Source organism: Chinchilla lanigera, unplaced genomic scaffold (assembly GCF_000276665.1).
Source record: "Chinchilla lanigera isolate Chin_1 unplaced genomic scaffold, ChiLan1.0 scaffold00018, whole genome shotgun sequence".
Lineage (NCBI taxonomy): Eukaryota > Metazoa > Chordata > Mammalia > Rodentia > Chinchillidae > Chinchilla > Chinchilla lanigera.
This window is the reverse complement of record NW_004955419.1, coordinates 26,517,262-26,539,822: the sequence shown is the minus strand read 5'-3', so window position 1 is coordinate 26,539,822 and position 22,561 is coordinate 26,517,262. Positions and strand designations below refer to the sequence as shown.

Here is a 22,561-nt window from a genome sequence, read left to right as displayed (position 1 = left end):
CCATACAGACTTTTTTGTAACTTTGCTGTTTGAGTAATGGTAAGTTCCACCATGGAGCTACCGAACAACTGAGGTATTATTGCAAATAGGAGAGTTTCTCATCTCTTTTTCACAGACAAGTAAACTGAGGTCATGTTGTTAATGCATGGGGAAGCCTGTATTTGAGCATGGCTGGGTAAATGTGCTTCCATGTATATCAGGCTGCTTTCATATACAATAAGTATGTTGTTAGAGTCACTTTCTTTACAATAAAAGAAAAAGAAAAACTTTTTCTTTTATTGTTGTTTATATTTAAAACATTTTTGTTAAATTTTATTTTATTAGTACATGTAGTTTACATTCATCTTAGGGAGTAGGTGCATATGCATAGGACAGCTTTATTTCTTTTTTAAGCCCCTTCTAATTCTCACTCATCTCCCTCTCTGTTTCTCTAAATCCCCTTTCCCATTTTCATTCTTATTAATTTTAGTTTATGGTTATGACGTATATTGTTCCATTCATTGCTTGTATTTGGTACATGTAAGTGACACTTCTTAAATCTTTTTACTTCCCCTTCTCTGCCCTTCCTTTGGCTTCATTCTCTAGGACTCTTTCCCTTTTGCAAAAGATCTTAGCTGCTTGTTTCCTTTTGTTAGTGCTTTATTTTGCTCTTTACTTGTACTTTGTCTCACTCAAATGAGATGTACCATATGGCATGTAAGTTTACGTGTCTGATTTATTTTACTTAATGTTATATTTTTGAAGTGTTTCCATTTTCCTACAGATGTCTTGGATTTATCATTCTTTATAGCTGAGTAGTATTCCATTATGTATAGGTACAACATTTTCTTTATCCTTTTACCTGTTGATGAGCATACAGATTGCTCCCAGGGTTTAGTTACTATGAATTGTGCTTCTGTAAACATTGGTGTGCATGTATTGCTATGATGTTATGTCTTTAGCTCTTTTAGGAAGATATCTAGAAAGGGAATAGCTGAGTCAAGTGGAATTTCTAATTTTATTTTATTTCACTTTGTAGTCCTGGCTGACCTTGAACTCACTATATGGCCCAGGCTGGCCTGCAACTTGCAGCAGTTCTGCCTCAGCCTCCGGAATGGTGGAATTACAGGCATGTGCCATTATATTCAGCATGGACTTCCTAATTTTAGTTCTTTGAGAAATTTCCATACTCATTTCCATAATGGTTGTAGTAGTTTACATTCCCACCAACAAGGTAGGCGGTTTCCATCATGGCGTTTGTTATTGCTTGATTTTTTGATGATTGTCATTCTCTAGTGTAAGATGAAATCTTAGCATTATTTTAAGTTGCATTTCTTTACTGGCCAGAGATGTTGAACATTTTCCATGTTGTTGGCCATTTGTATTTCTTCTGAGAAGTGTCTATTCATTTCATGTAAATGGGTCTTTTGTTTTGGGTGGTCTAATTTTTGAGTTCTGTATGTATTCTAGGTATTAGTCCTCTGTTTGAGGAATAACTGGCAAAATTTTTTTCCCATTCTTTAGGTTTTGTCCTCACTTTACTAATAGTTTTCTTTGCTGTGGAGAAGCTTTTTAGTTTGTTATACTGTAATTCCATTTGTTGATTCTTGCTGTTATTTCTGTGCAAATGGAAGTTCTGTTCAGAAAGCTCTTGCCTGTACCTAGACTTTTTAAGTTTTACCTACATTTTATCTTAATTTCATTGTTTTTGTTTTAATGTTTGTATCTTTGGTACATTTTGATTCTAGTTTTCTAGAAGGCCCAGGTATTGTGGTACCTGCTAGCAGGAAGTGTTTTTTTTTCTTTTTTTTACCCCTTTAAACTCTGAGAATTTGCTTCATCTTTTCTTGATTGCAGTCTGGCTTTTTCTTTACAGTTTCAGTTTACTTGAGTACTTGTGACCTTTGACATTCCTTATTTTTAGGTAAGTTGAAGCTTGCTGATGAGTCCAGTGAGAGTTGATCATTTACTATTTGTATTGATTTATATATATTTATAGTGAACTCTTTGCTTCTAACAGTAACACAAGCACTGAAAATAACTGAAAATTTGAAATACAGAAAAGGAAAAAAAACCTCTTATTAGTCATCATTTTGCTTTTTCTAGGCTGTATGCATTTTTTAGTATATGCTTTACTGATTCTATTTGAGCAATTACCACAGCTAGTGTTTTTAAGTTGGCAAAGAGCTTTAGCTTGTAGCAGAAATAGTTAATTTATTTAGTAGTGATCAATGAGATGGGAAGTATGGAAAAACCAGGAAGCACACTTACTTTTTAAGAAGTGTGATGCTGGGCTGGGAGAATGCCTCAATGATAGAGAGCTTGCCTAGCATGTGTACGGCCCAGGGTTCAGTCCCCAGCACTGCCACAATTACAAAAAGAAACGCTAAGGAAATTCAGTGAACCCAGATTTAATAAAAGCAATCACAAAGCCTACTTTACAGAAGTGTTAGGACTTGACTGTGCCTTGCAGGGCAGCTGGGGTTTAGAGTAGATGAGGGCTGGAAGGGAAACACTTCTGGGTGAGAAGGTGATGATGTGCATGGACAAGTAAATTTTAAAGGAAAGGGTGAAACGTTCTTGATGTAAAGGTTAGGGTCAGAAAATTAAGGACATTGAAAATGGGGTGGGGATTTAGCTCAGCAGCAAAGCGCCTGCCTGGCAAGCGCAAGGTCGTGAGTTCGGTTTCCGGTACCGGAGAAAAACCAAAAAAAAAAAAAGAAAATGGGGCAGGTAGTTTTTAACGTGGCAAAAGAATATTTAACTGCACCACAGAGGAATTGGGGCAGGTGGTTACTTAGGGAGGTTTTGGTAGTTGGTTTGATGGCACTGAGAATGGCATTGGAGCAGGTGGGCTGTCTCTGAGACATTTCAAGCACATCAGAGGAGTTAGTCTGTTTCTTGCATGCTCATCCCCCATGTTTACATGACCTTCTCTTTTATGTCTTTTTTCAGTGAGGCAGTTTTAAAAGGCAAACTTTAAAATTGCTATTATTCTTCCTTTTTTTAACTGTATTTACTTACCTACTTTACATATATTGTCGTACTATGTTTAGTGTCTCCCTCCTAGCATATAAGCTTCATGATAGCAGGCATCTTGTTTTGTTTACTAATGTATCGCAAGTGTATAGAAAGTGCCTAGTACATCATCATATGCATCCAGTAAATATTTGTTAAATAGCAGTAGGTCTTAGCTGTAAAAAGGTAGAATATAGAAATTATTCTGTATCCCTGAAAGGAAAAAAAAGAATAACTCCAAGATTTTTGTACCTGGAAAAGTCTTTAATATAGAATTTGGCAAGAGAAAGATGAAGGGGAAATGAATTCTGGTCTGAGCAGTTGAGTAGCCAAATGGAATTACTTAGTAGGGACTAAAGATAAAAGATCTTTGGTTGGTTGGAAATGGAGGAGAGCCTAGCAAAGAAATGCCTTGTTCTCTTTTTCTTTTAGATTCCTGTGAGTGAAAGAGTCACGTTAGGTGCAGTATTCTTTTTTTTGTTTGTTTTTTTTCTCCCCGGTACCGGGAACTGAACTCATGACCTCGCGTTTGCCAGACAGGCGCTGTGCCGCTGAGCTAAATCCCCAGCCCTAAGTGCAGTATTATTGTGTGTCCTAGCTTGATTCTGTTGCTCTGCTTAGTTCACTGAGGGTCTTGGTTCACTGAGGGTCTTCTTCCCTGGTATGTTGCAGGTCTTTACTTTTTCCTCCAAATTCTCTAATACTGAAGGAGTATGTATTTAGAATGTGATCTTTGGTAAATCTGATTTTTAGTAAAATGTTTAGTGTCTTGGGAATCTGCCTTGGTTCCTGGCTGAGGTAGAAGACAAAAGGTTTCCTGTTTGGGACATGGATTTACATCATTGACTCTAAGTCAAGGTTGCTGATGCTACAGGCATCATGTTTTTGCTGTCTCTTAAGAGTTTCTTGATTATCTTATTAAATAAGATACTGCTACTATTTTGGTTTATGAACTAAACAGTGGTATTGTTGTATTTCTAGACTATCTTTATGTTTGTTTGGATTTATCTAACTGAAAGTTCATTTTCCTTCCAGTATTGAAGGCAGATTGAATTCATGTGACTTGGTTCCCAGAAACTTACTAAAATCTTGGCTTATAAGAATATGTGTATGAACCATGACATACTTGTCTGAAGTTAGATTTTCATCAGTGTATCTCTCAGGTACTCACTTTTTAAAGAAAGATAATTCCTACCTTACCTGGTCATTGTGAAGATGTTATATAGTAGTATCTATAAAGTACCAAGCAGAAGCCTGACATCAGTAGGTATTCAGTAAGTGAACAACTGTATTTTTGAAGAACAAGAATTAATGGTAGGCTAAGAGGCCAGTTTCAGTTCAATATAACAAGACTTTCTATCAATAATGACTGTCATAAAATGGAACATTTTGAGGTAGGTTGTTCTCTGTCATGGAAAATATTCAGGCAGAGTCTAGATAACCTCCTGCCTGAGAAGTAGAAGACATGCCTTGCATTACTTGATTCTCTCAACTCTATTCTACTGTACAGTTCTGTATACTTTTAGGAATAAGACTTACTGTTTTAAACCAAAATACAGGCTAAACTTCCCTAAGACTCATGGTTTCTTTCTTTCTTTCTTTTTTTCTTTCTTTTTTTTTGGTAGTAGGAATTGAACTCAGGACCTCAAGCTTGCCAGGCAGGTGCTGTGCTGCTGAGCTAACTCCTTGGCCCACGACTTGTGATTTAAATTTGTTTTTTGTTTGTTTGTTTGTTTTTTCCGGTACCAGGAATTGAACTCACGACCTCGCGCTTGCCAGGCAGGTGCTGTGCCGCTGAGCTAAATCCCCAGCCCCGTCTCGTGATTTAAAGATGAGCGCTGTCTTGTAATTACCTCGTTGTATGAGAAAAGTTTATTGATTGACTTGTACTCCGGCCATTTTCACAAAAAGGATATTGTAAGTTTGAAATAAATTCAGTAAGATCAAAACTAACGACCACAGAAAGATGAGAATCAATAAGTAAAAGGGGGAAAGGAAAAGTTATGTGTAACTTTAGATGAGGAAAGTTGTGGCATTTGAGTGCAATACTTAGCTCTTAGGATAATTTACATAGATTTCATTGTCTATTACTGAAATTCTTGAGGAGCCTGCCACCTTCATTAAAACACCCAGGATGCACTGCACAGAGAATCTCCATGTGGTTAGGGGTATTACAGACTCTAGCAGTCTTTGACTCTCATTTTTGGGCATCCTATGTAACACATATTGGGGGTTCAGCTTAGTACTACTGCCATCATCTTCTCCATTTTAAGGCTCTGAACCAAATGTGAACACATTAGTCTTTCCCTAATATCAGTGGAACAGCTGATGTAGGGCTAGTATTAAATCAAGCTTTGCTAAATGCTAGAGGATAATGAATAGAAAGCAACGTGAAACTATTCAGGTTGGCTTACAAAGATGATTTTCTAATGTCCTTACCATTTGGCCTGTCTCCATTTGGCAGATATCATATTACTGCCACCAAAGGTGGACAGAACCAGACATAAACCTTTGTTTGTTTGTTTCTTTTTTTTTGGTATCGGGAATTGAACTCATGACCTCAGGCTTGCCAGGCAAGCGCTTATGCTGCTGTGCTACATCCCTGGCCCAAACCTTTCTTTAAACAGGCTCGAGTAGGTCAGGTCTGGAGAATTTCTTCATAGTTAAAGAACTGTATCATTTTTGGATGATAGATACTGAGGGTGATGACTTTGGAGAGATTGCATTTGCCCAGAGATTGTGGCCCTACTGTACTGGTCTCAGAGTAACCCCCATATTCATAAAAAATATAGCTATATGTATTAGTATCAGGGTCATTCTTTGGTTAGAAGCATTCTAATTTTGTTGGGAAAAACAAGCTTCTCTACATTTCAACAGAATCTACTATAGAAGTCTTTGTTATAAGGACCACTGGGAAATAAAGTGAACAATGTGTTTTTATCACTTTATATGCTTTATAAGGATTTACTTATTCTGCAGTTGCTGGCTACTTTAGGTCTGTGCCAGTGTTTCCTAGTTCTCATCAGTAGGACTGAACCTCGTTTTTTCTGTTCATTCGCTTCAGGATAGCCATTCCATCTAGATTTCCTAGGTGTGAACCTCACTGATTACATAATGTGTGTATTTATAGTTCTAGGACACCTTGTGCAGGCATCCTGTTACATTTCTACAGTATAAGATCCTTAAATATGCATTGAAATACAAATAGGTCCCATGAGAAAAAACAAAAACAAAACTTTAATATTAAGGGGCTGGGGATTTAGCTCAGCGGCAAAAAGCGCCTGCCTGGCAAGCGCAAGGTCGTGAGTTCGGTTCCCGGTACCGGAGAAAAACCAAAAAAAAAAAAAACCCTTTAATATTAAAAGCTTGGATTAATATACATATTTGGGAGCACAGCTAAATCTAAAGAGGAAAAGGGAAAATCAGTAACACACACATCCACATACACACACGCGACATCCACATACACGCACGCATATATGTATGGGTTTTTCTTTGATGTATTCATTCCCAAATTGAACTGTAATGTGCTCTAATTGAGTCTCTTTGTTTAGCACATGGCTGTTGATTTGAGTATTCTCCAATTGAGAAACTGACATTTTAATTTTGTTATTCAGTGTGCAACAGATTTAAATAAAAACATCAAGATGGTCTGTTGTAGATTTCCTTCAACAGTAATTATATATAATTATTTTACCAAAATAAACAAGTTAAAGCAGTTTAGTTATTTTATCTCATTTTATATTTGGAACAAAATTACAAACCAGGGGCCAGTTTGCTTATGTTTCTCAACAAGAAAAGATAATTTTTGATTGCAAGTCTCACCCAAAGCATTACAAAATTTGTCGTGATACTGAAAATGTAACATAGCACTATATATCACTTTCTTATGAATAAATGCTCTATTTTTTCTTCCGTTGTATTTCTTTTTTCTCTTTCATGGTACATTTTACTTTTGTTCTTTTCCTTATTTTTATGCATATATAAGCACACATCTTTCTAGTCTCACATACTTGTTCTCCCCATAATTATAGTTGTTTCTTACACTTTATTCTTTTGTCTAAGAAAAACACATGAGCTTTTCTAGCTAGATCTTCATGTAAGTTTTGTCTGATTCAGCTTGCCCTTGCCTTATGATGGAAAGGAGGGAGGGTTATCAAGGGGCTTAGGCATCAAGAAGAAATCTTAGAAGACACTCAGAGAGGACGGACAATTTCAAAATTAACTATGGATTGCAAACAGTGTGCCCATGAGGAAATAGTTGCCTAAAGCAGTTGGGTGTTTCTAATTTAGCTGAGGATCCCTGAAACAGGAAAAAAATCTTCTGGAACAAATGATTTTGATTACCTGTGAACCACCCTAAACCCTAGATGGACCCTGGTAGTTGTTGACTTACATACAGATCACATAATTCTGCAAGGTAGTGTTCTGTGCTATATCTTCAATTCAAGGAATAAATAATACAGAGGCCCTTACGCCTCTGCCCAGCAAGCTGTTATCTTTTAAGTAGTCCCCTTCTAGAGGCCTTCTTCAGTAACCAAAAATGCTACCAATGATTGGAAAATTAGCATAGTCCTTATGCCACGTGTCTGGACATCTAGATTTTGAGGTATGAAAGCTCTTATTAGTTTGGTTATGGGGTGTGCTAAATTTGTTTTCAAATATATATAGTTCAGTCTTAAAAGGCAAGTGTTCCCCTGAAAGGAGTTCAGGGGATGCTTACTATCCCCCTGAACCAGGAGAAACCATGATTTAATGGTTAGAAATATTATGAAATATTATAAAAATTACATAATGCAGGAATATTGTAAAAGTCTTTATGTTTTGGCTGTTTTTTTTCTGCCCTTTTCTGAAGGAGACTACAACCAGGGTTGAACCATTTAATTTGGCATTTTGTTTAACCAGGAGATGAACGTTTCAAATGAGAGGAGATAAGAATATTAAAGCTTGTGTAACTACATGTTGTGGTTCACCAAGTCTTCAAGATTTCTAATGGTGTCTTTTTTGCTCAGTAATTTTTAAGCTGAGTAATTTTTTTTCTTTCATCTGCAAGGGATAGGAGTTACATAAATTAAATACATACCAAGAGAATTAATTAATATGTAGAATGTATTTGCTTTTGTGGTACAGGATATAAGAATGGTTGAATGTTGGGAAGTGTTCCCTCTATACCTGATGATGAAACTCTTGTAGAAGTATGTGACACTATACACTCTGTACATACATAGCTTTAACTTAAAAATCTAATTCATGGCCATTATGTCTATTAATGCATTGTAAATCTGAAGAATTAAATTTTCCTGTTGGAAAACGTATTCTTAGATGGATGAATATACACACAGAAACCTGCAGATCTACCTTTTTTTCCCTGAGAGATTCTTAAACTGCCAAAAATAATGTGATAGATTAAGGCACATATAACAGCAAAAAGGTAGATATGGTAAAATGAATATGTGATAGAATAAAATTCAAGCTACCAAAGCATTTAAGGGAAGAATGAGATATAATAGTAAGAAGTACCATTCCCCAAAATATGTAATTTATGCAACTATTAAAATACCCTTACTATATGAAGCTAAAATGTTTTAAAAAAATAAGAAATCTGTAACATCAGTGTAGATTAAGAAAGCAAAATTTGAATAATACAATAAAACAGATTCAATATATTCCAATTCTGTAATGAACAACGTTCTTTCAGAATACTTCTAGATGCCGGTTGTGGTGGCGCAGGCTTGTAATCCCAGCACTCGGGTGGGGATTGCAGGAGGATTGTTGCAAATTCGAGGCCAGCCTAGGCTACATAGTGAGTTCAGAGGCAACCTAAACTATGCAGCGAGACCCTGTCTCAAAAGAAAACAAAACAAAAAACTTTTCCAGATAATTGGCAATGTGAAGATACACAAAGAACACTCAAATTAGAAATTAATAACAACAAAAGCCAAAATAATATATTTACCTGAAAATTTAGGTTACTCTTCTCAGTAATCTGTTGGTTATAGAAGTTACAGTTGTAATTATAAATCATTTATAAGTGAACAAGAGCCCTGTGTATCAAAAGTAATCAGTGTTTTGCTACAGTAGTGCCCAAAGGAAAATTTGAAAGCAAGAAGTTTGAAAATCAAGTCAGGGAAGAAACATGGAAGGAAATAATACACAGAAAACTAGAAATATAGAAAAAATAAGAATTGGTTCTTTGAAAATGTATTAAAATAGACCAATATTTGCCAAGTCTAAAAAAGGAACAATATGAATAGAGAAATGAAGGAAAATAGTGTCTTTTTAATGTCCTTAAACTTGTTTTTTTCTCTTTGTTAGGCTTTTTGAATAATCTTTGGATTCGAATATCTCACCTTTTTTCCTTTGTGTTTTCTTTTGAAAGGTTTCTTGTTTTACCTTTCACATTGCATCTGGAACTGATTTTGTATTATGGTATGAAGTATGTTTTTCTTACATCTTTAAAATTTAGACATTGAGTTGATCCTGAACCATTTATTGGCAATACATTCCTTCCTTCAGTGCATTGCTGTGTCACCTTTAACAGTCAAGTAGTTTATGTGAGGCTGTGTCTCTAGAATCTTTAGTCTGTCTCATTGATCTGTTTGTCTTTGTGCTAGTATCATGGTGTTTTAATTACTATAATGTTATGGCTCTTTTTTTTTTTTTTTGGTTTTTCTCCGGTACCGGGAACTGAACTCACGACCTTGCGCTTGCCAGGCAGGCGCTTTGCCGCTGAGCTAAATCCCCAGCCCCTGTTATGGCTCTTGATATTTATTAGGTCTTCCAAGAAAACATTGTTTTTGAAGATTATTTTGACTACTCTTGGGTTTTTTCATATAAATTTTTGAATTAACAAAACTATGGATTTTGAGTTGATTTGAGTCTACAGATAACTTTGGAGGATATTGATGTCTTTACAGTATTATGCCTTCCAGTAAGGAAGTAGGCATGCTTTTCCCTTTGTAAATGAAAGTTTTAATTTTACTTTATTTCCTTTATAATTTCTATCTGTAAGTAACCTTTGAAGCTTTGAGTGTAGAGGTCTTATATGTCTTTATTATTTCCATATGATACTCTTAGATTTTTATTTTCTGTTTGTTGCTGATTCAAGAAAAACTAACTTTTTGGTATAAGAACGTTGTATCTGTTAACTTGGTGAATTTAATTGATTCTTTTCTTTTTTGGGCGGGGGGGGGGCAGGGGGGCTGTACCGGGAATGGAACTCAAGACCTTGCACTTGCCAGGCAGGCACTTGTGCCACTGAGCTATATCCCTGGCCGCTATTTAACTGATTCTAATAATTTATAGGTTACTTTTGGATTTTCTGCATACATAATTGTGTCATCAGAAAATTACAGGTGTCTTCCTTCCTTCCTTCCTTCCTTCCTTCCTTCCTTCCTTCCTTCCTTCCTTCCTTCCTCCTTCCTCCTTCCTTCCTTTCTTCTTTCCTTCCTTTTCTTTTCTTCTTTTTTTCTTTTCTTTCTTCCCTCCTCCCTCCCTCCTTCTCTTCTTTCTTTCTTTCTTTTTATTTATTTATTTATTTATTTGTTGCTTTTTTGATTCAGTCTTGCTGTGTAGTTCAGGCTGGCCTTGAACTCACTTTGTAGTCCAGGCTGGCCTCAAACTTGTGGCTATCCTCCTGCCTTAGCCTCCCAAATTCTGGGATTGTAGGTGTGGGTTGTATCATCGTGCTTGGGTCCTTTTTATTTTTTCTAATTTATTGCGCATGGTGAGACCTCTAATCAGTGTTGAGAAGTAGTGATAGATAGTCTTTTCTCACTTGTGATTTCAGGGGGAAACTGTCCATCTTAGATCATTAAGTGTAGGGATTGTTTTATGCCTTTTCCTTAATTTAATAAAGTATCTTCACATTTTTTAATACTGCAGTTTGCTAATACTTTTTTAAAAATTATGAATAAGTGTTGAATTTTATCAGTGTTTTGGGGGGAGTTGATTTTATCACCTAAACCGTCATATTCTCTTATTTTTGCATCTAAGTACGGTACCTATGTGTAGCATCTCTCTGAAATGACTTTCTTTTCTCCATTAGTCTTCCCTAAGTTTTTGTGTAGATGTCATTTTTCAGAAAATTCTCCCTTTCTGTGTGTTGAAGTATTTGTTCTTACTGTGAGCTGGAGGGCAAAAATCTGAAGAATCTCGTGGTTTAATGGAGTTAACAGATGAACAGATATAAAATGAGGGCAAGGGTCTTGGGTCTGGTGACTCTCTCCTCCGAAAGTTGAATTCTTTCTCTTTGCAAGTTACATACAATGTTATTTCCTGGGGAAAGGTATTGAGGCCTTACTCTATGTTTCCAAAGTTAGTAACTACACAGCACCACTAGCTCATGTCTTCAGCCATGTCTAGTAGACCTTTTGGGGTTTGCTGGTCCAGGTATTATCTCCTCTACCCTAAGTAAAAGGCAGCGCATTTACATTTCATACTCTCTCCCCCTAACCCTGGATGCTCTGCCATGTTAAAATCATTGCTATACCTCTGTACTGGTACAGTGAAGCCATAATGTCTTCTCTAGCCACTTTGTAGAGAGAAAGGATTAAGTCCTTCATCTTGTTCTCTTTGAGGGAGAACACCATAGATTATCTGATAATTCTTCTCTTCTTTTTGTGCGTTTGGAATAAATACAGGATATGTTGATGTAGCTCTTGGAACATTTTAGTTTGTTCATCTATATAAAGGAGCTTGGATCATATCTTTATCGAGGTAATCATGAACATTTCATGGTTAATAGATTGTGTTATTTATTGTATTAGCAATCTTTTCATTGGTGGGACAGAATACCTGATGTACACAGTATAGAGGTTCCAGTCCACAGCGGGCTAGCTCCAAGGTTGAAACCTTATGGTGGAGGGGTGTGGTGGGAGAGTATTCATGGCAACCAGAAAGCACAGACAGAGAGCAAGAGAGCCAGCGAAAAGATAGATGCCCCAGTATGGGCACAGTTTATTTCCTCTCACCAGGCCCCGCCTCCTAAATAGCACATTCAGCTAGGAACTTATTAATGAATCATTACATTGACTAGGGTTAGTAAGCCATGCTTCATTCACCTTCCAAATGCCTCCTGTGTAGAGCTATTAGTTCTGATTCTTCGTCCATCCAGCATCTAGAACAGGGATCGGCATGCTGTAAGGGCCCCAAAGAAATACTTGTTAAATGAGTGCATAAACAAATTTTAAGCATTTTATTGAGTGCTAAGTTTTAACCCACAAATCCTCACTTAACATTCAAGCTGTCTGTGATTGATACTGTTAAAGTATAGGAAATAAGTTGAGGAAATTTAGGCTCAGATAAAGTAATTTATTTAGGATTATTTAATAAGAAACTATAAAAGTGTGTTTGAATTGGGAGAAAAGAGAAACAATTGTTGCGTATCTTTCATGTAATATATCTCACTATTGTGAAAAAATCTCTAACTCCACATTAATAGAAGACAATTATGGCACATTCAAAATAACAAATGAACATACCCTCTGACGAGAGGGAATGTAGGCTATTGCACATGTAAAAAGTGATTTATGGACTATATAACTTCCTGTTTATATTAAATTGTTTGTAATCTTTCATATGTATCTAGCAATAGAACTGGTAAAGTATAATGATTATACTATTATAAATGTGAGATCATACAGCCAACAACAAAAAAGCACTGAAACCCAATGAAAACCCAATATTCTCATTTCTTTTTGGAGAATGGGATTAGGCAGAATAAGCACATATGCTTTCCCCCTTTCTGCGTGTCTTAAAGGCAGTAAGGAGGAAAGGATGGAACATTAGAGAGACATTTTAAATTATTTCTTACAACATCAGATAGGTGTAACACACACTCATTTTCTGAAGTTCACCACATTTTCTCAAAAGTATAAATGGATGTATAGTGAAATCTCTTTTTACATGTTTCATTGGGTAGACAGTTCCTTTTCTTCTTAGCTGGTGTTACTTGTTACTTTTGAATTCTTTGCAATACTCAGTATGTAAGCCAATGTGTGTGTTCCTTCTTTACCTTTTTTAAAGCACAAATGTTACTCTATCAAACACACTGTTCTACTCTGACATCTCACTTAATGCACACACTTAATACATGTCTTTTTTCTGTCATTTTACTTCATTTGTTAAAAATTATTAGTCCCTATCATATAAAACATTGAATTTCAGTGCTTTTTTGTTGTTGGCTGTATGATCTTACATTTATAATAGTATAATCATTATACTTTACCAGTTCTATTGCTCGGTGCCAGGTACTAAACAAGGACTTCTAAGGATCCAAAAGTGCAGAAAGCATTAACTTAGTCCTTGTGCTGAAGAATCTCCTGGTTTAATGGAGTTAACAGATAAACAGATGAAAGTGGGGGGTACTGCTAACATTGTTGTACTTGGAAGATGTGAACCTAAATTGAACTAGTCATGAAGTAAAAATTTGGATGTGTGACTTAATATAACTTGTAAAATGATAGAACCAAAAAAAAAAAAAAAAAAAAATAGAACCTTACTAACAGGGGTCATTAAATTTTAGAACTTTTCATTTCATGTAGGAAATCTCTACTTTTGATTGTTGATCTTTAAGTCTCTTCTTAAATATCTTAATTTAAAAAAAAAAGGTCATTTCCTTTTGGGCAGCAAATTTAATTGCAAGGATGAATTGTAGCTGTGAGGAAGTGATTTTCTTATGGAAGAGTTTGCTGCATTCTGATGTCACACTTTGATGTAGTGTTGTGAGATGAGTGGACTCAATTGCTGCATCTATAGAATGAGGTGTTTGTCTCCCAGGCTGGAATGACTCTCAGGTCCTGCTTTAATTTTTTGACTCTCTGACATACATTTACCTGCAAATGTATATTCAAGTGACACTGAATACTTACTGCATTGAACATTTGGGGATTATACACAGTTCTCCCTCTTGTGTTCTCTACCGCCTCAAATACAATTAATAGCAAAGTTGATTAATTTAAAATCAGTTGTTAAACAAATTTCCCAGGTGTGCTAAGCAGGTCTTTTACCTAGTACTTATGCAGTTTATTTTGAACTTAAATAAAAACCATTGTATTAGCCCACGTGTTAAATCTCATCTTGTCATTGGGCAGCCTGTTCGTAGTACCGTTCTCTGATATCGATTAACATTATATTGGCTAATTCCACAAAGCCTGAGAGCTTGGAACATGAAGATATAGTGGAAAAATAAGTGGTTAAGAATTTAGAAGTGCTGCAAACTTGTAAGATGAGATACGTGTTAAATTATAAATGAACCTCTTAAATGCTTTAAAAGAGGTAGAATTAAATGGAATTTATCTGGGAAAATTAGATTTTTATTCTGAATCCCTGAATTTGGGGGTGAAATGTTATCTAGAGGAAAATATACTTTATATGGTACTTTGTGTGTGGTTTTTTTTGTTCCTTTGTTTTTTTGTAGTAGTGAGGGTTGAACCCAGGGCCTTCACAGTGAACTATATCCCCAGCCCTTTTATATTTAAAGAAATATTTTTTTGGAGATATCGTATTAAATTGCCCAAGGTGGGCTCAGAAACTTGTAATCCTCTTGCCACAGTGCTGAAATTATAGGCTTGTGCCACCATGCCTATGTGTGCCTTATATTTTGAAAAGCTCTTGACATTGATGCTGCAGGCTAACTTCAAAGAGTTGAGTTGAGAAGAAAACCACCCAGTGCCGTGAGGAACAAAACTGAGGCTGTAGGCTGGAGGAGGTATGTGGTCAGGATTTTAGCGCTGTCTACAGAGATAGGCTGCATATTAAAAACAGAAGAACACGTACATAGTATGTTTTTCTTCATTGGTGGAAGGTGAGAAAAAAGAAGAAAGGTCTCCTTGAGAAGAGGGACATGACTTTGGGAACAGAAAAAGGGGAAGGCAAATGACTCAAGAAATGGAGAGGAGGAATAAGTTGGATGATAGAAAGGATTGACATTAGTACTTGCAAGGATTTCTTATAACTTTTAACTTTTGCTTTCACCTTTGACAACAGCGGTATGACCTGCTTTTAAACAGTAGCTAAGAGGACTGAATAAAGGGCATGTTACCAGCCTGTTTGTACATATTTGTAAAATTTGGAAATGCCTTCACTGCAAAGTATAATTGTGCAATAGTGTGCAGAGTAAGGGAACAAACCTGCAACCTTTGCACTGCCTAGAAAATTAAGAGTGGGAAAGAAATTGGAGCTCACTCTTTGATGAAAGGAATCTTCATCCTTCTTTTCTTTTTTAACTGTTGAGCTGTCTTAGCAAGGAGCCTAAGAGTCCTTCCAGGGGCCTTTTTAAAATCACACTGTTAGGAACAATGGTGTATTTGGTTTTGAGTAGGTTAGCTTCGCAATAATAAGGTAAACCCAGTAGTATTTCCTGGAGGCAGTTACAATATGAATTTAGAGCACAAGTGAAAAGCCAGAAGCTTAGAGATGCACATTTAGCAAAGGGCTTAGTGGCTTGTAAGTTAGGGAAATGTAATGTCATGTCAGCTAATAAAGGAAGCCTCTCATTGCTTCATGTCCTACACATTTGGAAAGGAACATTGAATTCAGTGGGAAGGACATCCTAGTGAATTTCAGAAAGATGTTCTGAATTGGAGGAGGTGGGTAGTGGAAGAAGGATAGAGAGGCCAAGTGGCAAGGCTTGGGAAAGAGTATTGAAATGTTTGCATAAAAAGAAGTTTAAATTGTATAGACACTTTCATTCTAGGCCTGTGAAAATTAGTTTTTATGCCAATTTTAATTTCTTCAACAAAGATGATAGAAATGCCTGTTCCTATATTAAACACAGGCTGTCTTCAGCTCTCAAAAAAGACAGATAGGCTCATGAATCAACCCTTGGTAGCCCTAGCAATGGGGAAAGTAATCCTGCTTCTATGTGTGGCTTGCAGACACAGTGAAATGAAGTAACCATGTTGATCCTTTGTCAATCCTTTGTAGTTGGGATCACTAGCCAGGATCTCAGCTTGGAATTTATTACCCTGATACTATAATGTGATGATGATAAATCTGAAGGTCCTGCCTCTCCCTCTCCCCTTCTCTCTCCTCCTCCCTCCCCTCTTTCCCCCTCTTTTTGTTTCTTTTGAGACAAGGTCTCACTATGCAGTTCAGGCTGGCCTTGTACTCACTGTGTGTAGCCCAGGCTGGCTTCAAACTCAGGGCAATCCTCTTGCCTCAGCCTGCCACATGCTAGAATTACAGGCATGTGCCACCATGACCGGCTATATAATTTATATTAGTTCAAAAATGTGTTAATGTGCACATTTGATAAATATCTCAATAAGATGAAGTAGTTTGGGGAGATATTGTGTTCATTTGCTGATGAAAACCATTATGGTTGTTAGCATCTTGAATAATTGCTTAAATTTGATGATCTTACTTGGGATTCTAGCCACAAAGGGGTGAAATCCTTCCATTGCATAAGGGGGAACCAACCCAACCCATTCATAATTTTCTCATCTGCATCTCTCTAGCAAATTGTATGTATTCTCCAAGTTCTGATTTAAATGCACTGTGAAGCTTTTCTTGGTATCTGTTTTATCTCAGCAGCATTGAAGTATAGTACTTCGATTATTCTCCTTGGGATCTTGGGTTTTAATTATGTTTAATGCCTCTTATAGAACCACTTTAGTGAACTGCTTAAGTGAAAATTATTTGTTATTTATCCCTCCACTCCCATAGCCCACATTATACCTCACATATAAAGATATTTAATGAATAATTGGAGAATTAATTGAAAGAATCCAAGTTAGTGGCCTAGTATTTTGCAGTAGGGAGTGGAGCTTGGACTCCGGGGAGGAGGATAAGCAGATGTCATTGTATACCTTTTTTTAGATGGAAATTTTATACTATACATATATGTAAAAATTAAAATCTGTTAATAAATTAGAAATTTTAAAAATGAGAATTAAAGCATTTGTGGGAATTTTTAAATTTTTGATTTCTTTTTCTCTAATCTATTTTACTGTATTACATAACAGCAATCTTATATTCAGTGAAGACTGATCTGAAGTGGCAAAATAGAATTTTTAAATTCCCTTAAGAGATAAATCCTTACCTGGGTAAGCTTTGTGTTGTGTGATATTTATATTTGTCTTGTAAGTTATTGTTATTGAAATGGTAGGTTAGAAAAGCCCTTTAGCCCTTTTTCAAGTTTGCCATAATATAATGACTTCTTTGAAAAATACAGTGTATCAGGCCAGGTGTGGTGGCGCATGCCTGTAATCCCAGCACTGGGGAGGCTGAGGCAGGAGGATCGTTGTGAGTTTGAGACCAGCCTGGGCTACAAAGTGAGCTCAAGGCCAGCCTGAACTATATAACGAGACCTTGTCTCAAAAAAGACCAAAAAAAAAAAGAAAAATACAGTGTATTTTTCATGATGTTACTTACGTTGTATGGGCAAAAATTAAATGGATGGATAGATATATAAAACCCTTCTGTTTCTGCCTTACTACTGTAACCCAAATCTACAGATTAAACGCAAAGAGGACTACAAAAACCAAAATTCATATTGATATAATTATTCAGTGTGACAGATGATGTTTAGGTTTCACTAGAGAAAAAAATAGCCTTAAGTCTGATTCTGTTTGAGATGCTTAATTATTTTAACTTCAGTGATAGTAAAAGCTGCAAGTGCCTGTCCATATCAGTTTTGTACAAAATGGTCTTAATGACTTCAGGGCTTTGTCGGTCAGTTCAGGGTAATGCGTCCTCATACTTCACCAAAACACGTGCCAGCAAGAATTCCTCAAGTCTCAGTTTAATGAGATGTTAGTTGTTTTGTTCACTGGAATAGTGTTAACATTATTCTTTTATTGAAATCTTCATTAAATGGTTTTGTAAACCAATTATTGCTGGAAGTGAGAATGGAAAAATGTCATCACATATGTAAAAAAATCATATTTACTAAGGAATTTTTGCAAATTTTACTACAAAGATAGGATTCATGTTAGACTTGCATATATTGTAGGGCATATGTGTTATTGGCTGTTTGGCTGTTGGCTTTGGAATATATCATGCCTATCTTACTGTATATTTCCCTGAATCAAATTCCTTGTACTTTTTCTCCCTCACAATTACTGTTAAAGTTGGTCTCTATATAAAGTGTGCATCAAGACCATGTGACCTGAGTGAGGTCTTCATATACCTGCAGGAGTAGCGGTAAAAGCTCAGTGACAGTGCTTGTTTAGATTTTGATTATTCATAACCCAGAATGTTTATCATTGTTTTTAGATTGCCTTTGAAATTATTATTTTTTTGTTTTTTTTGAGGCAAGATTCTGCTGTGTAGCCTTGAATTCATTTTGTAGCCCAGTGATCCTCCTGCCTGAACCTAGAGTGCTGGGATTACAGGTGTGCACCACCAGGCCCAGCTGAAATGAAAATATTTTTAAAAATTTGCATACAAAACTCTTAGATTTTTCTTCCTTTCCCAAGTATGACTTTTTATATGGGCAGCATTGTTTTAGTAAATACTTTCTGAGTATTGTGTAGGTGTTCGGAATTCAAAGCCATGAAAAATAAAAACAAGGCCCTTCTTAAGATAATGAGGGACACTTAAACCACAAACTATAAATAGATTGATTTGCACTTATCCTTAGGGTGTGCAGAGAGGAATGTAGGAGGATATTTAAAAGAGCTACCCAAAGGGGAGAGATTTGGAGTACACATAGAGAAGACCTTGTTTGCTAATGTCTTAAAGGATGAGAAACAGAAGAGGTGGTGGATTTAAACTAGGCAGAGAGAGAATATATATAAAGACCAAAGTCATGAAAAACATCATCATCATAATGGTAAGTAGATTTTGGTCCTAGTAAGTCTTTTTTTTTACTTTTTTTTTTTTTTTTTTGGTACTGGGAATCAAATTTAGGACCTTGCGCTTGCCAGACAGGTGCTTGTGCCGCTGAGCTATATTCCCGGCCTGGCCCTAGTAAGTCTTAATTGGTAGGACAAATGTTTATTTAGTCCTTATCTCATGTACACTAGGGCAACCATGAAGCCCTTAGAAGTGGGAGAGTATTCATGGAAGCATGTTATAGATACAGTAGTTTCCACACTGTATTACAGTGTTCTCTGTTAGTTGTCATTGGAACTCTTCTAATGCTATAAGTTACTAATTTTGAATACTAAGCTTTTGGTAAAGTAACTGGTGAAGGTAATGCTTACAAAGAAAACATGAGTGGTATAGCTGTTCATACACAAGTAAGAAAGACTTGGGAAAAGATAGTATCATCTTCTAGTGATGGTTTTAATCTTTTGTGGGTCACAGACCCTTTTGTGTGTTTTGTTAAAAGCAATAGACCTTTTCCTTGAAAATGCAAGGAAAAAATGTACACATCTGACATATAGTTCACAGGATTCATGTATTTCTGAAGCCAGCCTATGAATTCCTAGCTCAGAATCTCTCCTTAGGAAATTATGCCCAGTAAACTTATATTTACCCCAACAAGCATCATCATGAAGACCTACTGTTTTTTTAACAACTTTTTAATAGATTGTCATTTTATCTCTTTCTTGTTTTCTTGAGTTCCTTTCATACTTGGGAAGAGCTAAATCAAATAGCTGAACTGTTCATGAAGATGGAAAACATTTGCTGTCCCATAGAGAAAATAGACAAATGTGCCACCAAAAAGCAGGTGCCTCAGGAGAACCTGACATTCCTAAGTTTGAGTTTAGTAAGTCAGTTGGGGGTCTCCAAGACAACCTTTAGGCCTGATGGTTTGGTAGGAGGACTCACAAGACTCACAGAAGCAATCATAGTTTGGCTGTGGTTTATTACAGTGAAAAGATACAGGTTAAAAATCAAAAGAGAAAAGAAGCTACAGTGTAGTCCAGAAGAAACCAGTACAAATTTCCAGGTATTTTCTCCTAGTATAGTAGGACAGATGTTTGTTACTCTCTCAACAGAGATGTGATAGCTCTGCGACACACACGTTCCTGCAGCGTGTGCAGTGTTGCCAACCAAGGAAAGTTCTCTACATGGTTTTTATTAGGGGTCAGTCTGTGTGATTATCATCTGCTGCTTAGATTTTACCACCCCTATCTTAACAGCGAAAATACGTATTTACAGTCATCATGTTGTTACTATAAGCAGTTCAGTCAAATTGGTACCTTGTGGCCTAAAGCTTCAGGCATACCTAAACATTTTTATCAAGGAGACTGTTCCAGAAGTTTGAGACTCATCTCCAGGAACCAGTCAAGGCTAGAAAAACTTAATCATTCAAGGAGTTAGCTTTCTTTTGGCCTGCCTGTCTGCTAAGCATTCCTTTCTACATACTGTGGACCTACCTCGCTGGTTTCATCATAAATGGCCGTTCTACACACATAGATTTTCCCCTTGCTCTTGCTGTTGAGTAATTGGAGATTTGGTTGAACCTGAGGAACACATCTGTACTTTGCAGCTTTATAAGACCAGGGTGAAATATAGGCATGCATTCTATCATTCATTCAGTAAGCATTTTTAAGATGCTGTGGTTTCAGACTTTGTACTAAATGGCAGATTTGCTGAAATCATCAGTATAATTTCTGGCATCAAGGAACTTACAGTTTCATGGGAGAGAAAAACAAAAATAGTAATTCTGGTAAACACGGTATACTTTGGGGAGCACTAACCTTTACTAGAGAGCACAGCTGAGGTAGCACAGCTGTGTAGGTATCTATATATTGGAACACAGTGACTCTTAAAGGCATCACTCCTGGAGTTAAGCTGTAAAGATCAAGTGTGGTTGGAACATGTATGAATTGTTACTGGTGTGGTCTTCCTAATGTTACTGAGAGAATGTCTTCATCTTAGCTGGAAAAGATCTTTCTCAGGATTTGCACAAAAATAGAGACTACCTGGTGCAGTATGAATATTTTGGCCGGGTGTGATGTTGTACGCCTGTAATCCCAGCACTTGAGAGGCTGAGGCAGAAAGATTACTGTGAGTTTGAGGCCAGCCTGGGCCACAAAGTGAGTTCAAGGCCAGCCTGAACTGCACAGTGAGACCTTGTCTCAAAAAGACCCTGCTCCAAAATGGCTTTCAGCAGAATTTGGAAGAGTTTTGTTTTTTGAACAGTGCATAGAAATTATATAATAACAGGATTAAGAATATATTAATAGAGTAAATATTGGGTAATTTCAGACTGTTAATCTTGATTTTTTTAATAGAATCTTGTGCTCTTTTTTCCAGCGTTACAGTGTTTCTGCCAGCTCTGTGCAAAAGACAATTATACCTGCGTGACAGATGGGCTCTGCTTTGTCTCTGTCACAGAGACTACAGACAGAGTTATACACAATACCATGTGTATAGCTGAAATTGATCTAATTCCTCGAGATAGACCGTTTGTATGTGCACCCTCTTCAAAAACTGGGGCTGTTACTACAACATATTGCTGCAATCAGGACCACTGCAATAAAATAGAACTCCCAACTACTGGTAAGTTGTTGTGTAACTTTTATTTCTGTCCCATAGATTGACTACAATTTTAGAACTGGGAGGGGATTATAGAAATTACGTCTCCCTGGTATAAGAACGTGAAAGAGTAAATAAAACCCAAAATGTACAATACATAGTAAGAAAGGGAAAGAAATTGCTCAAAGGAAGGAACAACTGGGATGAGGGAAAGAAAAAGAAAGTACTAAGGCATTATATATATATATATCTCGGTGGTGTAACTGTACTGCTGGTGTCTGATGGTTTGTTGAGGGGAACAGTTAATGATTGAAAAGTTTTTTTTTTTATACTTTGACCAATTTTGCATGCCTATATCTGATAATCTGAGCAACTTATGTGATGACAACAATTTGCAGTATAGCAACCATTGGTGAATTCCTACAATCCTGTCTAGTGAAACTATGTATTGTCTCTAATGTTCTTTTAAATTATTATTTCCTCATTCCCTTTAATGATTTGATCAATCTTCTATTCTTACATCTGGTAATCTGAGCAACTTTGTTGAAGTTAACAATATGTAATATAACAACCACTGTTAATCCCTATCATTTGGTTTGAAACCCCGTGTCATTTTTAATGTCCTTGCTTTGTTTTGTATTTTGCTGTGGTTCTTTTCTTTTTTTGGTACCATTTTCTTTAAAATAAAAATTTAAAAAAAATAAAACAACAAAAAAAGAAATTGTGTAGCCCAGCTTGTTCAAGGTGGAAACAGGAAGTGGCTTCTGGGTAGTTATAGAGTCATAAAAATAGCCAAGATCTTGGTAAATGTTATGAGAAGTAGTTCCCAGGTAGACTTTCAGTGAGATTTGTTAGGCCTAAAAGGATAGCCTCTTAAAAGCAAATTCTGATGAATCGATAGTAATAGTATGTATATCTCAGGATTTCCCTGTTTGTCCTCAGAGTAAACTTCTTCCTTGCATAATGCCCTTATTTTTAAAACTATCAGTAGCCAGCACTGTAGTCTAGATGTTTTCATTTTGTAATTTTACCTTGTTTTATGATCTTTATGTATAAGCACACGATACATGATTTCTAGGTTTTTGGCATCACCCATCCTTTGCATTTTAAAATGTCTTGGTGGAGCCAGTAACTTGAAGGTTTCATTTCATTTCATTTCATTTCATTTCATTTCATTTCATTTCAT

The 22,561-nt window shown here is 36.3% G+C and overlaps 1 protein-coding gene across 3 annotated transcripts in view; it reads left to right on the top strand.

Annotated features, from left to right (window-relative positions):
* The window catches only part of Tgfbr1 (transforming growth factor, beta receptor 1), a 55,451-nt gene that overhangs the window by 6,527 nt on the left and 26,363 nt on the right, over positions 1-22,561 (top strand). For 2 of the 3 annotated variants that reach the window (XM_005382823.2, XM_005382822.2), the window contains exon 2: positions 21,154-21,399. In XM_005382823.2, the coding sequence (XP_005382880.1) occupies positions 21,154-21,399 (246 nt within the window). Of the gene's footprint in view, positions 1-4,802; positions 4,915-21,153; positions 21,400-22,561 lie in introns of those variants that run through there. The other variant, XM_013513285.1, reaches the window with a different exon arrangement.